The sequence below is a fragment of the Bos grunniens genome, chromosome 1, assembly GCF_055505025.1.
Source record: "Bos grunniens cultivar Pamir isolate PY7600 chromosome 1, Bosgru_T2T1.0, whole genome shotgun sequence".
NCBI lineage: Eukaryota > Metazoa > Chordata > Mammalia > Artiodactyla > Bovidae > Bos > Bos grunniens.
The window spans coordinates 50,541,605-50,559,472 of record NC_141165.1 but is presented as its reverse complement, the minus strand read 5'-3'; the positions used below and the strand labels follow the sequence as shown (position 1 = coordinate 50,559,472).

The window sequence follows — 17,868 nt, the reverse complement described above, 5'->3', positions numbered from 1 at the left end:
CTGAACTTTCTGTTTTTCTGTGGACTTGAAACTGCTCTAATGTTTATTTTTCAAAAAAGTATATATAGGGACTTCCTGACAGTCCAGTGCTTAAGAGTTTGCCTTCCAGTGCAGTGGGTGTGGGTTTGATCCCTGGTCTGGGAGCTAAGATCCCACATGCCTGAAGGCCAAGAAGCCAAAACATAAAACAGAAGCAGTGTTGTAACATTCAATAAAGATTTTTTAAAAGATCCACATCAAAAATATATTTTTAAAATGTATGTATGTCATGATATTATCCATATTAAAATGTTAAATATATAAAGCTTTAACAGATTTATTGATACACAGTCAAAACACCCATGAGAATTCAGGGAAATGGTTGTTTCTGGCAAGGCAAAAGGGAAGGGTAGAGTAGAGGGTTGAGGCTGGAGTGAGATTTTAGCAATATCTGTAACACTCTGAAATTTTTATTTCTTTAAAAAATGAAGCAAATAGAGCAAAATAGTGGCATTTATTGATACATGAGTGTTTTACAATTTTCTTTTTTTGTATATTTGACTTTTTTTAATAACTTCATTCTTATAGATAAAGTGACTAATTTGGGAATATATGTTAAAATATAGTCTACTTCATTGACTACAATGATAGAGGAGGAACTATTATTTACATAAATTTAGTCTTTTCCTGAAATACTGTTACCTACTCAGAAATGAGAATGCCTGCAGAGTGACTTCAGAGAATAAGAACGGGCTAGAGAGTGAGGTTTATTTTCATTTGAAGAAATCTGTTTTGTAGGTACCAGAGCTCACCTTTAAAAGTTCTGTAACTTATTCACCTACAGTACTGTAGCACAGTAAAGGAGACATGGATTAGAAGCTTTGATTCTTGGGTAGTGCTTTTTACCTTTTTAAATTCCCAGAAATGGCAATAAATGGTAACAGGAACAGACCAGAATTCATAGTAGATAGGGTACAGGTATTGTTTCTATGATGTTGAGCCATATTACAAAGTAAATATACAGTAATCTGATGGTTCTCAGTCATCATCTTATTTTCCCTAAAACCAGCATTTGACATAGTTAATTGTGTATATGTCCTTGAAAAAGTAATTTTTTTTACTCGATTCCAGGTTTGCACAGATTCCTACTGTCTTCTGTCTCACTGAGTCTTAGTCTTCTACCCCTTAGAGTGCCTGAAGTTGTGTTCATTCCATAGATAATTATCAGATCACCTAGTTTTAAATACAGTTTATACACAGCCAGCTTTTTAAGTTGATGTTTTTAGTCCTAACTTCTTCCTTGAACCCTCGACTCAATTGACTGCTTGATGTCTCATTTTGATTAATTATAAGCATATTCAGCTCAGCATTTTCAAAAGTGATATTACCCTCTAAACCTGCTCATCATTCAGTCTGCCCCATCTCAGTAAATGGTAGTTCTGTCTTTGACTTACTTGGACCAGAAAGCTTCCAGCTCTTATTGTTTCCTCTCTTCCCAGTCTTATCTGTTCCATTAATTAGCACATTTTGTAGGTTCAGTCTTCAGAATCCACATCTCATGATCTCCACTGCTCTGCTCCAAACTGTCATCTTTTACTGGAATTCTATAGCTATGGTGTATTCCCAACACAGTAGCTGGAATGATTCTGTTCCTGTCACTATGTCTCCCTTTGCTCAAAACCCATCAGTGACTTTCTGCCTCACTAAGTAAATGCCAAAATCTTTACAGTGGCCACCATTTCCTGCTCCTTAATTCATTGCGTATCAGCCAGCTGGACTCTTTGCTTTTCTTTCCTCTCATGTCTGGTCATTTTTTATTTGCTAATTCCTCTGCCTTGAATACTTTCTGCCAAATTACCCACATGGCTTGCTCACTCATCTTAAGGTCTTTACTTAAAAATATCCCCCTTCTTGACTTTATATTTTTTCTCTATAATATTTTTCACTATCTAACATACTATATATTTTAGTTTTTATTAATTGTCTTTCCCCAGACTAGGTTCCATGAAGACGAGATTTGTGTCCTTTTGTTCCCTGCTGTGTCCTTAACTCTGAAAACAGTTTGTGGTACATAGTGATCAGTAAACATTTGTTGAGTGAATGACTGGCTTTCTGTGTAGATGTACACGTCTGTTTAGTATGTGAACATAATTAATGTTTCTCAAATGGTGTTTTAATGGAGTAATTCAGTGATTTGCCTTTCAGTAAAGTTTTTCTATTGGCAGTGTGAAAATCTTTGAACTTTAGTTCACAAAGAAAAATTACTATTTTGAAAATAGGAAAAAGGAAAAGTAGCTTATTTGAAGAAAGATGCCACAGAAGCAGACCTAGAATGAAAAAGTAGTATGATCTAGTATAAAGAAAATTGGCCTGAGACCAGGATAATCTGAGCCTTACTGTTCTTGGACAAGTCGTTGTATAAAATGAGACAGTTAGTTGATTTCTGTTTTTTTCCAGTTGTAAAATCCTATAATGCTTTTTGTGTAGATTTTTCTGTAACAAAACCATGACTTTGATTATATTCCTTAATATTCCTTAATCTCTTATATCTCTCATATTTTATTTTAATCAGATGTTGTTTTGTAAGTGGAAAAAACGAACTGGTTTTCTCATCTGAGAATGCAACAAATAAGCAGAGAGAACAGATATAACTCAGCAGTGTGTTAAGCTTAGGTTCTGTTGACTTCCTTAACTTGGTTGAATCTTGTTTAGATTCTTGTTCATCATAATTTTTTCCACTGTCTTTGCCATATGTTAAGTTTTCTTCAGCCTGTCAGTCACTTCCTGAAATTGTATTTTTTCTATAAAGTACTCAAAATCTTTGAAGAGAAATGATCATTCTTGCCAGGATTTGATCAGTCTCATTATAAAAGAGAAGGGAGTACTTACCCTTTTGCTCATGTAAAATTTGAATATGTATTTGTTTGGTATAACAGGTTTCTTTCTGCATTGTCCTTAATCACCTTCTGTGTGATTCTGAAAGTTTACCTTGCAGCATTTTCCATCTTTTGAGAGGGTTGGTTTTATGTGTCTCACCAAACTTGTCGTTTCTTAACCTTTTTTCTTTCCCTACCTAATATGGGACTAGTAGCCATATACTAATAAAGTAGTTTAGTCATAGTAACCCATCTTGGGAGAAGACATGTATGTATTCATATGTTTTCTCTTCTGCTCTGTGTGTGTGTATACACCTCTTGTACAAGATATTGTGCTTAGTTGCTCAGTTGTGTCCAACTCTTTGTGACCCCATGGACTGTAGCCCACCAGGCTCCTCTGTCTGTGGGATTCTGCAGGCAGGAATATTGGAGTGAGTTGCCATGCTGTCCTCCAGGGAATCTTCCCAACCCATGGATTGAACCCCAGTCTCCCACATTGCAGACGGATTCTTTACTGTCTGAGCCACCAGGGAAGCCTCTTCTACAAGATCAGTTCAGTTCAGTTACTCATTCATGTCTGACTCTTCTGCGACCCCATGGACTGCAGCATGCCAGGCTTCCCTGTCCATCACCAACTCCCGGAGCTTACTCAAACTCATGTCCATTGAGTCAGTGATGCCATCCAACCATCTCATCCTCTGTCGTCCCCTTCTCCTCCCACCTTCAATTTTTCCCAGCATCACTTACATCCCAGCATCCTTACATCACTTTCCAGTAAGTTCTTCACATCAAGTGGCCAAAGTATTGGAGTTTCAGCTTTAATATCAGTCCTTGCAATGAATATTCGGGACTGATTTCCCTTAGGATGGACTAGGCCTCTCAAAGAGTCTTCTCCAATACCACAGTTCAAAAGCATCAATTCTTTGGTGCTCAGCTTTCTTTATAGTCCAACTCTCAAATCCATACATGACTACTGGAAAAACCATATCCTTGACTAGACAGACCTTTGTTGACTAATGTCTCTGCTTTTTAATACGCTGTCTAGGTTGGTCATAGCTTTTCTTCCAAGGAGCAAGCATCTTTTAATTTCATGGCTGCAGTCACCACCTGCAGTGACTCTGGAGCCCCCCAAAATGAAGTCTGACACTGTTTCCATTGTTTCCCTGTTTGTCATGAAGTGATGGGACCAGATGCCATGATCTTAGTTTTCTGAATGTTGAGCTTTAAGCCAACTTTTCTACTCTCCTCTTTCACTTTCATCAAGAGGTTCTTTAGTTCTTTGCTTTCTGCCATAAGGGTGGTATCATCTGCGTATCTGAGGTTATTGATATTTCTCCCAGCAATCTTGATTCCAGCTTGTGCTTCATCCAGCCCAGCGTTTCTCATGATATACTCTGCATGTAAATTAAATAAGCAGGGTAGCAATATACAGCCTTGACGTACTCCTTTCCCGATTTGGAACCAATCTGTTGCTCCATGTCCAGTTGCTTCTTGACCTGCATATAGATTTCTCAGGAGGCAAGTCAAGTGGTCTGCTATTCCCATCTCTTTCAGAATTTTCCACAGTTTGTTATGATCCACACAGTCAAAGGCTTTGACGTAGTCATTATAGCAGAAGTGTATGTTTTTCTGAAACTCTTTTGCTTTTTCGATGATCCAGTGTACTTTGGCAGTTTGATCAAGTGAATTTGATTTGCTTGTACAAGATAGGCGAATATAGAAAACTTCAGAAATTCAACTTTTTCGTATTCTTCTTACCTTTATTTTCTGACTTTTCCAAATATAACTTTTGAATTTAATCTATTTCCTTATTGTTTGAATATTGAGTAAATAATGAAACTCTAATGTCTTTCCTTAGAGTTAACAAGTGTTAATGGTTACTTACATTTTTGTGATTTTTTTAAAAAAATTTACATTCATGTACTAATAAATTTCAATGCTTATAATTTAGATATGTATCATTTTAAAGTATAGTATCTGTAGGTTAGAATTGTTTCTTAAAACTGCTCCAAAAGCTTGCCAAGGTTTCATGTGGCCTCCTACTGTGAATTTACTCTTAAACTTCTCTTGTACTGAATCTGCATTCATCTTTATGCTTGGCAGAGATAAGAACTTGATTCTGCTTGTGAAGACTTTTACCTATCACTAGTAGTGCTAATTAGAACTTTTCTCTCATACTGCTCCTATTATTTATCACTGAGAAGTAAGTCCACAGTTAGAGCAAGCATTTAGTGTTAAGCATTTAACTTTTATTGTAAAGTTGAAATGTGGAGTTGAAATTTATTTGCTAGCAAATAAATAAGCACCATAATGACTGCTGCTGCAGAGATCAACAGGTGGAAGTGAGAGGAGGAAAAATAGGTAAAGAACGGAAGACAGATTTTTTTATAGTTATTTTATCTTTCACATTCAATTTACTGCATTTATTGGGTTAAAGAGCTGTTGTCCTTACCGAGTATGTTTAGGATGTGATGGCTATTGAGGTTGAAAACACTAGTAACTCACTTTTCCCTGAAATGTTGTGTAGGTCAGCTTTTCATGTCATGACTAATTTGACTTCTTGCCTACCTTTCTGTTCGTGGCTTCTCATGTTCTTCAACAGATCCTACATATGACATCTTTTATGCATCTCTGTTTTTGTATATGCTGTATTTTCTACCTGGAATGCCTGTCTCTAACCAGATTTCAATTCAATCTTAAAGATTCAGCTTATATTTCATCTTTATTACATAGTCTCCCTGCTGCTAAGATCAGTTTGCATGTTATAACACATTGCATATATTTAAATAAATAAAGTCAAGTAACCTGTTTGGAATGGTGTTTGGCACCCAATGTTTGCTAAATGTTAGACCTTATTTTATTAAATTATATTTCTCTGCCATAAGAGTACTAGCTTAAGGCCATGGATATGCTATGTCCAGTCCATCTTTGTATTTCTAGTGCTTGGCATATAGGTGATTAATAAATATTTGGATGGTTGAGTGTATGCTTTTTAGCAGGCTTAAAGTGGTAATACAGTAGAATCTGTGTTGTGGGAAGGATATGTGTGTGTTTAACTTTTTAAAAACTACTGGGATATAGCTTACCTTGCATAAACCTCATCCATTTTAGGTGTACAATTTAATTATTTTTAGCAGATTTTCAGAGTTGTGCTGACTACTACAATCCCGTTTTAAAATATATTTCATCTCTTCACAAAATAAGATTTTTTATTCTTTTTCTTTTTTGTGCTATTACCTAATTATCAATACTTCTAGGGTAAAAATGACAGGCTAGATGACATAAAGTCAAAGTATTAAATTCCTTATCTCTTGAATGACTAACTTTAGAATTTTCTTTAAACATTTAAGTTTCATACTGTATGTTGTTATATTACCATATCTTAGATTAATAGTTTTTAAAGAAAACTGTACATTGATAAAGGTGACTTAGAAATTAAATAGCCATAAATTAAGAAAGAAAATACTATACCCTACATCCCATTAGAGCAGAGAAAGTATTTAATCCCTAGAACCTAGCTCAGTAATGGACATACAGTAATTATTTGTTAATTTTAAGAACCACATTCCTTCTAAATGGAAGTTCTGTGTTCTGTAAGATTCACTTGTTTGAATTTTTGGCGATTTCTTGTCCCCTTTTGCCTGAATTTAAAACTTTGAAGCTGTATTACAAGCAAAGAAATACAGAAATTCTGGGTGATCAGATCAGCCTGAACTCTATCTACTCTTTATTGGGGGAGGAGAGGTGGAGGGAGGCGCCCTCTACAGCCTTTGTCCTTTAGATAGTCTTTGGCCTATAAATAAGCCTTTGGCCAGTTTGGCAGCCTTTTGGAATTCTGATTGACAGCTTACTGCATCAGTGTAAATCATGTGACTCCATAACTATTGTGTTTGCATGTAGTGTGTAAAAAACTGCTCTTTAGAATAAGTTAAAATTTAGAAAAAGAAACCTTATGTATCCCTTTCATGAGACCTCAGGGGAAAAAAATCCTTGATTTGAGATGGGATTGTGATTTGAAAATATCTAAATATCTAATACTTTTAAGACATTTGGTTTTTTGCAATTAAAAAAAAAAACAAAAAAAAAACAGTAAATGCTACCAGGCTGGTGCATGGGATGTCTTTCTACTATTTTATTCAGTTGTCTCTTTACCTCAATCATTCTCTTAAATAAAAAAATCTTCTTTGCTTTATTATAAAAACGATTGTCACTTCTCTTGTTTCGTATGTTTCTATGGCTAGTAATAGCCCAAAGCTTATGTCATAACTGTAGTCTAAATTAGTTTGATAAATCCTTTTGTAGTGGTTCAAATTATCAGAAACTCTAAATTTAATAAATAAGATAGATTAAAATGGGGAAATTTTGTGTATATATAGCAGTTGTTTAGGATTTATTAATAGCTTGCTTTATTAAAAAGAAGTTACAGCCTGTTGATTATACGTTAATCCCACTTCTTTAAATGGGATGAGAAACCAGACTAGAAATCATCTCTGTCCCGCAGAAGTCTGCCTTTTACTAGACAAACCTTAGTACATTTTGCAGGTTTTATTTTCTGTGTGTGAGACATAGGACATTGTTTTTTGTTACTGTTTACTTGAGTTGTTTATTGTTTTAGTATTGTGATACAGTGAAAAGCCCATTGTCTTGATAGTGGTGCTTCTGCTTTAGAATGAACCATTGGCTCTAAAAACTGGCTTGAACTCCATTTGACTTGTGGGAGACAGTATCACTTAGTGGTTAATTGGCTATGTATGAAACTCTGAATTCTGGGCCTCCCTGGTGGCTCAGACAGTAAAGGATCCTTTACTGCTTGAAATGCAAGAAATGTGGGTTCTATCCCTGGATCAGGAAGATCCCCTGGAGAAAGAAATGACTACCCACTCCAGTATTCTTGCCTGGAGAATCACATAGAGGAGCCTCGCGGGCTAAAGCCCATGGGTCAGAAAGAGTCAGACACAGTTGAGCGACTAAACATGCACACATGCTCTCAATTGTAATCCTGAGTGTCACACTTCTAGCCATGTAGCCTTGGTCAAGTAATTTGACGTTTCTAAGCCTCAGTTTCCTTATTTGCAAAAAGAAAGAAAGATTTTTTCTTCTTACCTCTGAAGGCTGTAATGATTGAACCATGGTGAATATTGAAAGTCTTATTATAATATTTGGCTAATTGTTTTTACTCATTTGCAGCGTACTATACAATACTAATACTTACTAGTATTTTTAGTTGTCATATTTTTAAATTCCATAGCTTTACCAAAGCTCAAATGATCACTTAAACAAAGATGGGATAAATTGATTTGGTCAAAAATTGAGGTAAAGATTTCCACACATTTAAGATCAGTACATTTTGAGAAGGAATAATATTTATTCCTCATGTTATTCCTTATATATAGAACTAGTGTATATTCTAATGGAGGAAGGGAACAATAAGCAAATAAAGTTTTACATAGTATATTAAAATGTTGTAAGGGCTATGGAGAAAAATTAGAGAAGCCCAGTACCCAGATGTATAGTTGCTGGATAGTTAGGAAAAGGAAGACCTCATCATGGAGGTGACATTTGAAACACTCGAAGATGAGTGAACACTGCAGATATTGAGGGAAGAGCATTACAGCCTGAGGATATAACAATAGCAATAATAAATACCTTAACATGTGCACTATGTGCCAGAAATTTTATGTACTTTGTATGTGTTTGTTTAATCCTTACAGTAATCCTATGATACAGGTATTTTTGTTATTGTTCTTCAGTTACTAAGTCATGTCCAACTCTTTTGCAACCCCATGCACTGTAGCCTGCCAGGCTCCTCTGTCCATGAGATTCCATAGGCAAGAATACTAGAGCAGATTGCCATTTCCTTCTCCCAGGAATCTTCCCGACCCAGGGATTGAACCCTCGTCTCCTGCATTGGCAGGTGGGTTCTGTACCACTGAGCTACCATGGAAGCCCATGGGTGGTTTTTTGTTTTTGTTTTTGTTTTTTTTTTATTAATCCCCATTGTATAGATGAGGAAACTGGGGCATGGTAACAATTATTATGGCTGAAAATTAAACCAAATCAGTTTATTTCTAGAGTCCATTTTCTTAGTAGTTGCTATATGGTGTGTTAGACAATGCCTTGAAGAGAGAATTTCCAGTGTGTTAGAGGAATAGTAAAGTTAGTGAGGATACAGCAGAATGGATGGAGAGAATCATAGGAATTGAGATCTAGGAGGTGGTAACCAGGGAGGGGATGAGATGGGAATACTGAAGCCATTGCAGTGATTTGGCATTTACTCCAAAGTGGAAAACCATTGGGTGGTTTTGAAGAGGGGAGTAAAATGATCTGATTGACTTTTTAGAAAGGGTTTCTTTACTGAGTCTTCCCATGAAGACTATGGGTAGAATTCAAGAAAACCTGGGAACTTAGAAAAAAAATAATTGCATCCTTGTTTTCACTAACTTCTAGCTGAAAGAGTATTTCCTTCAGTTAATAATGTAGCCAATAAACCTCCATATTTATTAAAGTTACCTGTGATTTTTGTTACTGCCTATAAAAATCAGTTTTGTTGCAAGATATCCTGAAATACCATTCATGGTCATCATTACTTTGAAAGTATAGTAATTATTATGGAACTGCTAGGTTCCATTTAATATGACAATGAAGCATATGTATTACAGTTTGTTGTTTCATGTTTTCTATATTTTGGGAACAATACATTTAATTGGCTTTTTTGGTAATAGTCCATATTTCATTTCTATATTTAAAACTACTGTCTGAGTTCCAGAGAATAGCAGGGAGGGATAAGAAAGCCTTAAGTGAACAGTGCAAAGAAATAGAGGAAAACAATAGAAAAGGAAAGGCTAGAGATCTCTTCAAGAAAATTGGAGTTACCAAGGGAACATTTTCATGCAAAGATGAGCGCAATAAAGGAGAACGGGAGAAGAGATTAAGAAGAGATGGCAAGAATACACAGAAGAACTATACAAAAAAAGGTCTTAGTGACGCATATAATCACAATGGTGTTGTCACTCATCTGGAGCCAGACATCCTGGAGTGTGAAGTCAAGTGAACCTTAGGAAGCATTTCTACAAAGCTAGTGGAGGTGATGGAATTCCAGTTGAGCTATTTTAACATCTTAAAAGATGACTTAATGACATGCTGCACTCAGTATGTCAGCAAATTTGGAGAACTCAGCAGTGGCCACAGGACTGGAAAACGTGAGTTTTCATTCCAGTCCCAAAGAAGGGCAATACTGTATGATTGCGCTCACTTTATATGTTAGCAAGATAATGCTCAAAATTCTTCAAGCTAGGCTTCAGTAGTACATGAATCGAGCACTTCCAGATGAACAAGCTGGGTTTAGAAAAGGCAGAGGAACTAGAGATCAAATTGCCAACGTCTATTGGGTCATAGAAAAGGCAAGAGAATTCCAGAAAAACATCTACTTCTGTTTCATTGACTCCACAAAAGCCTTTGACTGTGTGGATCACAACAAACTGTGAAATGGGAATACCAGACCACCTGACCTGCCTCCTGCGAAACCTGTGTGCAGGTCAAGAAGCAACAGTTAGAACCGGACATGGAACAACAGACTGGTTCATAATTGGGGAAGGAGTATGTCAAGGCTGTATATTGTCACCCTGCTTATTTAACTTCTATGCAGAGTACATCATGTGAAATGCTGGGCTGGATGAAGCACAAACTGGAATCAAGATTGCTGGGAGAAATATCAATAACCTCAGATACGCAGATGACACCACCCTTATGGCAGGAAGCAAAGAGGAACTAAAGAGCCTCTTGATAAGGGTGAAAGGAGAGTGAAGTAGCTGGCTTAAAACTCAACATTAGCCTCCAATTTAAATAAATAAATTTATATTAAAAAAAAAAAAAGAAAACTCAACAGTAGCTTTTTGAAAAAAGCTAAGATCATGGCATCCGGTCCCATCACTTCATGGCAAGTAGATGAAGAAGCAATGAAAATAGTGACTGATTTTATTTTCTTGGGCTCCAGAATTACTGGTGACTGCAGCCATGAAATTAAAAGACACTTGCTTCTTGGAGGAAAAGCTATGATAAACCTATACAGTGTGTTAAAAACCAAAGACATCACTTTGCCAGCAAAGATCTGTATAGTCAAAGCTGTGGTTTTTCCAGTAGTTGTGTACGGATGTGAGCGTTATTAGACCATAAAGAAGGCTGAGCACTGAAGAATTGATGCTTTTTAATTGTGGTGCTGAAAAAGACTTTTGAAAGTCTCTTGGACTACAAGGAGATCAGACTGTCAGTCCTAAAATAAATCAGTCCTGAATATCCATTGGAAGGACTGATGCTGAAACTTTTATACTTTGGCCACCTGATGCCAAGATCCAACTCAAAAGAAAAGCCCCTGATGCTGGGAAATATTGAGAGCAGGAGGAGAAGGGGGCAACAGAGAATGAGTTCATTGGATTGCCTCACCAACTCAATGGATGTGAATTTGAGCAAACTCCAGGAGATGCAGGACAGGAAAGCCTGGCACAGTTCATAGGGTCATAAAGAGTCAGACACGACTTAGCAACTGAGTAACAGCAACAGTCTGAGAAGGTGGCCATTGATTGCACTGGGCTGACAAGTCTATGGCACACAAAGATTAAGACTCCCTATGAGGATTACTTTGGTTGCTGTGATAATAATGGACTGGAAGAAAGATGGAGAGCAAGAACAGAGAGAGGGATGCAAGTTAGGAGGCTTTTGCAGTTATCTAGTGGAGAGAGAATGGTGAGTTGGGTCAGAGAGTGGCAGAGAAATCATCATATGTAGTTGTATTTCAGATAAGTTTTGATGATTGAAGCAATATGATTTGCTAACAAATCAAGTGTGTAATATGAGAGAAAAGGAAGAATTAGGGTTGGCTTTAATATATAATTTGATCTGTGCAACTGGAAGGATGGAGTTGCCATTTGCTGAAATTCTCTTTGAAATTATTAATAGACCTGGAATATTGGATATATTGCAAATTTTTAAAACAGTAACATAAGGCTTATAAAAATACAAAAATACTAAAAGAACTCATAATCTAACCCTCATATGAACCATGTGAGATGGGGTAGAACATATGTTTGTTAAAGATTAAAAGTTTCGGTTTCAGATACATTTGATGTATTTATTAGACATTCTAAGTATTACTTCATGAATTGCTCACTCCACTTAATATGTCTTGGCATATGCAGTTATTAGAAAGAATGAGGTGGTCCTGTACATAATATGAACTGGTATCGTTTCTGAATGTCTGAATGTTTTACATGTATCCATGTATCCATGTGTTAGGTAACTTTAAAGTGAGAAAAACAGGTTAAAAAACAGAATGGTTACAGTATGTGATAGAATAATTATGTGCTCCTTAGGAAGAATAAAATAGATCTGCATATACCATCATGAAAGGTCTTCCAGATCTTTAAATAAAATAAATAAAAATAAGGTAAAGAACAGAATAAGTGTATCAGAATCATAGTAAACCTAGCTATGTTTATCTTTAAAGAAAGAGGCTGTGAATTGTCAGCAAGGTTTTCGCCCCCTCCCCCACCCCCCTTTTTTAAAGCAATTCCGTTTACTAACCTTGTACATATATTACTTTTTAAATAGGGAATTCTTACAAGAAGTGAGATTATGGATTATTCTTTGTACCTTTGTGTTTTTAATAATTCCTATGTTACAGTTTTAAACTTTTATGATATATCCAATATTATAGTTCCAGTAGTAATTTCAAAGAGATTTTCAGTATTTAAGAATGTGAATATGAAGTGAAGATAGGAAATCATCATATAATCTTTATTAGGAGTAAAATATGACTTTATGTATATATATGACTAGAAGAAAAGATTAGGGGTGTACATCAAAATGTTAATAGCAGTTTTTTCTGGGTGATGGAATTTGAGGTGATTTTTTAAAAACAATTTTCTTTAATTTCTTTCAGACTATGAGAAGACAACGAAATGAAGTTGTAGTTGAATTAAGAAAGGTGAGTCTGATTAATATTGTGTACTTTCAAGTATAATTACAGCAGCCATATATAGAGAAATTAGCAAATGTATATGAATCTCAAGTGCTTAAATGAGCATTTCTTTTTTCTTTGAAAATGGAGATATTGACTAAATTTGACAACTATTGGCAAGGTGCATTTTGTCGAGTATCTAAAATAAAGGTAAACATATTATCTGATGGTTTTTTCTTCTGTAATTTTAAATGGTTTATATAAAGTGTATGTCATAGTTATACTAAATAGTTCTGCTATTTATAATAATTACTCCATAAAAGGAGCTTGGTATTTAAAAATTTCATCAACTTTTCAAGTATTAAAGTAGGTTAGTTGAGAATATATTTTAAAATTCATCCTGAACATTTTAGTGAAATTCAAGTGACCCTTAATTTTTGTAAGACATTGTTAATTTTTGTCTGATTTTTGAACTGCCCAACTTTTGCTTTGACTTTGCTTTTAGGTGATAAAGAGAAGCTCCCAGATGATGTATAAAATGGTTCAGTACTTTTAAATAAATATGTATGTTTGTTTGGTCCTGGCTTAAACTCTACTCTTATCTTTTTTAATCAAATTAGTTTTTTTTTTTTTTAGTTTGTTTTTACATTGTTCACAGTTCATTAAAAATGTAGTGTTTGGAGTTTGGGGCTCAAATAGGTGTTGCTTACCTGTTTAATTCACAATTTGGTTTAATTGTCTGCATTTGCATTTTACTTTTAAAAGTCACTTTGTATTTTTTTGTAGGCACAGGATTGTCTAATTTTTATGTGAAACTACTTAGCTTTTAAAAATTTAACTGAAGTTGTATTTTTTTAAGAATAAAAGAGATGAACATCTCTTAAAGAGGAGGAATGTACCACATGAAGATATCTGTGAAGACTCTGACATAGATGGCGATTATAGAGTGGTAAGTTATTGTTATTCTGGTAATTTAAAAATTCTGTGATTTTTACATAAATACAGAATTACAAGGTGAATTTTTAACTTAATTTTCTCTAACTTTTTCCTAGCAAAATACCTCTCTAGAAGCTATAGTTCAAGTAAGTTGATTTCCCCTCCCCCACCCTCATTCATATTTCTTGTACTTGTCAACTAATTATTGTGTATCTGCATCAAAAATTGTTTGGTTTTTTATAGAATGCTTCAAGTGATAACCAAGGAATTCAATTAAGTGCAGTTCAAGCTGCTAGGTAAGTTAAGGACATATTTAATGTTTGTAACTTAGGTTTGGGTTTTTACTATATAGTAGTCCTGTTTCTTATTAACTTTGATGACAAACAATAAAAAATAGTCATAGACCTAATGAATTTATTTTAAAAATTATTCTCTAAGATTATTCTCTAATTTAGAATATTAAAATTAGCAAATGTCTAATTCACTAAGAACCAGAAACTTTAATGTACATTTAAAATGTGCAAACACTGGAGAAAGGTTGATTTGACATGTTATTGCTATAGACTAATAGAAAAACATTGTAAAACTTTTCATTCTTTAATGAATAATAGGTTTAATTTTATTAAAAGTCAGATTCTTCAGCTCCTGCTCGGGTAGCTGATTCTTCTCACAATTTTCATATTGATCAAACGATAAGTTGAATTAAAGCTTTAAAAGACGCTTACTCCTTGGAAAGTTATAACCAACCTAGAGAGCATATTGAAAAGCAGAGACGTTACTTTGCCAACAAAGGTCTTTCTAGTCGAGGCTATGGTTTTTCCAGTGGTCATGTATGGGGGTGAAAGTTGGACTGTGAAGAAAGCTGAATGCTGAAGAATTGATGCTTTTGAACTGTGGTGTTGGAGAAGACTCTTGAAAGTCCCTTGGACTGCAAGGAGATCCAACCAGTCCATTCTGAAGGAGATCAGCCCTGGGATTTCTTTGGAAGGACCGATGTGAAAGCTGAAACTCCAATACTTTGGCCACCTCATGTGAAGAGTTGACTCATTGGAAAAGACTCTGATGCTGGGAGGGATTGGGGGCAGGAGGAGAAGGGGACGACAGAGGATGAGATGGCTGGATGGCATCACCAACTCAATGGACATGAGTTTGAGTGAACTCCAGGAGTTGGTGGTGGACAGGGAGGCCTGGCGTGCTGCAATTCATAGGGTCTCAAAAAGTCGGACACGACTGAGCGACTGAACTGAACTAAACTAAACAGCATGTACAGGCTGCAAGATGTTAAGATTTAGGACTACAGAAACTCCTACTTAGCATTTTACATATTTCTGTTGTAAAACCTGTGCACTCATATTTCAAAGGAAAAGCCAGAGAAACTTAACTACTGAGACATTTGTATTAATAAATAGCTTGGGGAAGACATGGTTGTATCATAGTACAATATAGTGGTTTCTTTGTTTTTTTATATATGTAAGAATAATACCCTATGTTCTAATTATCAGTAGGAAAGAGACACTTAAGCAAGAAATTAACTTGTTATAAAATGTTAAAGTGGAAAAAGACTTCACATCTTCATATAATATCTTATCCAGTGCTTTTGAGTCCCTTTTATGTTTATTAGACTTTGCTACTTTTGTATATTCACTGTATATGGCCTAGAACCGATAAGGAAATTAGAAGATTACAGTGTTGTCCTCTACAGGTTAAAGAACTTATTAGAAAGGTCTTTGTTAATATAGGAAGAAAGTCACAGAAATCTTCATATCTCAGCAAATTAATGTTATAGGAAGAATGATTAAGAAATTAATACATTATGCTCACCATTGTCAGTGTTAATTAAAATATTGGAGCAGCTCTTCTCAACATGAGTTCTGCAAGATAATGAAAGTCCTAAGGCAGGGTATCTGAAAATACAGTGTGTGGATCCCTAGGAGATCCTGAGATAACTTTAGGGGCTTTTATTTTCACAATAATTCTAAAAAAGAATAAGACTTTATTTGCCATTTTAAAAATTGTGTTAGCATTCACATTGATGTTGCAAAATTGGCTGGGTAAATTACTGGCACCTTAGCACAAACCAAAACAGTGTCACCAAACTAATGATACATTGTATATATGGTATATACCATTTTGCAATCAAAGAAAAAACATCATTTCTCTTTAAGAATGTCCTCAGTGAAGTAGTAAAAAAGTTTTCTTTTATCAAATTTGAAACCTTGATTAACAAAGACTGGGTTAAAGACTGGCTTATATCCTATTTTGTGTAAAGAATTGTGCCATATATTATGGAAAATACTGTGAGGAAGCATGTGGAATAATTGTTGCTCTGTAGGAAGTTTAGAAGCTAATTGGGAAGGCAAAACTATATAAAAAATAGTGATGCTCAACAGTAAGTATGGCTGTATGCCATGTAAATATTCTTGGAATTTAGAGAGAGCAGCTCAGACGGTCAAGAATCTGCCTGCAGTGCAGGAGACCTGGGCTGGAAAGATCCCCTGAAGGAGGGCACGGCAACCCACTCCAGTATTCTTGCCTGGAGCTCTCCCCATGGACAAGAGGAGCCTGGTGGCCTACAGTCCATGGGGTTGTAAAGAGTCAGACACAACTGAGCAACTAAGCATACACACACAGGTTATATAGATAGAGTTTCACTAGACAGAAAAGAGAGCGTTCAGAGTGTGGGAAATAGGATTTAAAGGGCCTGCAAATTAGATTGAAATGTTGGGACGGACAACTGATCCTTGAATTACAGAGAATTAGTTAGACAAATAAAATGGAGTCAGTTTGTGGAATGTTACAAAGCTCAGTCAAGGAGTTTACATTGATAAGATAGTAAATTAGCAGCTATCACTTGGTTTATATATGGAATAACATTTCCTTTAGTTGTTGAGAATGGTTGAGCTTTTATGGTCTTTAATTTAGTGTATAGAGTAGGATAAAGAATTGGAAACTGGTATCAGCTATAAACTTGTACCAGCATCCTACACACTTTTGTCCTAACTTAAAAGAAGTGGTAAAGTGTTCATGTCTTTATGGTTGTTAGAACCATGTCTAATGATTCATGTCTACCATCTTTCCTAATTAGTAATAATTTCTGTGAATTTATAAATCTTTTTATAATAGAGAAAATTGCATTATATAAATTTTAAAAGTAACTTTCAAGAAGAGTGTGGCACATATTCAGGTTATTGTAATCAAACATTAATTTGAATTTAATTATGTTTCATTAAGTTTCATAAGGAGTATGTATATCTCTTATAGGAAGCTTTTGTCCAGTGATCGAAACCCACCAATTGATGACTTAATAAAATCTGGAATATTGCCTATTTTAGTCCATTGTCTTGAAAGAGATGACAAGTAAGTACATTCTTTTAAGAAATAATTTACGGTGTGTCCTTTGCAGAAGACAACATTTTCTTAGTAGTTAATTAGATCTTCAACGAAAAAAAAAAAAGGGGTATAAGATGGAGTTGAAAAGCCAACGTGAAAAACAATATAAGATATGTTTACCCTAAGAGAAGATAAAGATCAAACGGGAACTTGCAAGTGAATTTAGTTAGCCTTTAAGCTTTGAAAATTAGTAAGATCTAGTTTATCCAGATAATTACTTGAGAAAGCTGTTTAGTTAGTAATGTGCAGGTATCTTAATAAAGAGTTCTTAATAAAAATAAGGACACCTTGAGAGGGTTATATGCTTTTTATAACAAAGAGATATTTTAAATGGTCATTGGAAGTTAAAAAATACTGGGTATATAGATCTTTTACATCAAAATATTTAATACTTTTAAAATGCTGGAAGGGAGGAGTGGTTGGTAGATATTTTGGGCCAATGTAGAAATGCCTGCTGTTTAAAACAATTTGTTTTTTTTTTTTGTAGTCCTTCTTTACAGTTTGAAGCGGCATGGGCTTTGACAAACATTGCATCTGGAACCTCTGAACAAACTCAAGCAGTAGTTCAGTCTAGTAAGTTGGTTATTAAGAAACAAAATTGTAATTTTCCAAAAACATGTTATTTAAAACACTTAGTGCTTTTTCTGAAAGAATAGAGCTATTAAATTATAAAATAATTACTTTGAATTCAGTAACACATAAGGCAGTTGAAATAAGCCAACTTAAGTATGTTAC

The 17,868-nt window shown here is 35.0% G+C and overlaps 1 protein-coding gene across 1 annotated transcript in view; it reads left to right on the top strand.

The window, feature by feature from the left end:
- The window catches only part of KPNA4 (karyopherin subunit alpha 4), a 62,092-nt gene that overhangs the window by 17,851 nt on the left and 26,373 nt on the right, over positions 1 to 17,868 (top strand). The window contains exons 2-7 of the mRNA XM_086392603.1: positions 12,790 to 12,834; positions 13,667 to 13,756; positions 13,860 to 13,889; positions 13,987 to 14,039; positions 17,005 to 17,100; positions 17,621 to 17,706. Coding sequence (XP_086248729.1) covers positions 12,790 to 12,834; positions 13,667 to 13,756; positions 13,860 to 13,889; positions 13,987 to 14,039; positions 17,005 to 17,100; positions 17,621 to 17,706 — 400 coding nt within the window. The remainder of the gene's footprint in view (positions 1 to 12,789; positions 12,835 to 13,666; positions 13,757 to 13,859; positions 13,890 to 13,986; positions 14,040 to 17,004; positions 17,101 to 17,620; positions 17,707 to 17,868) is intronic.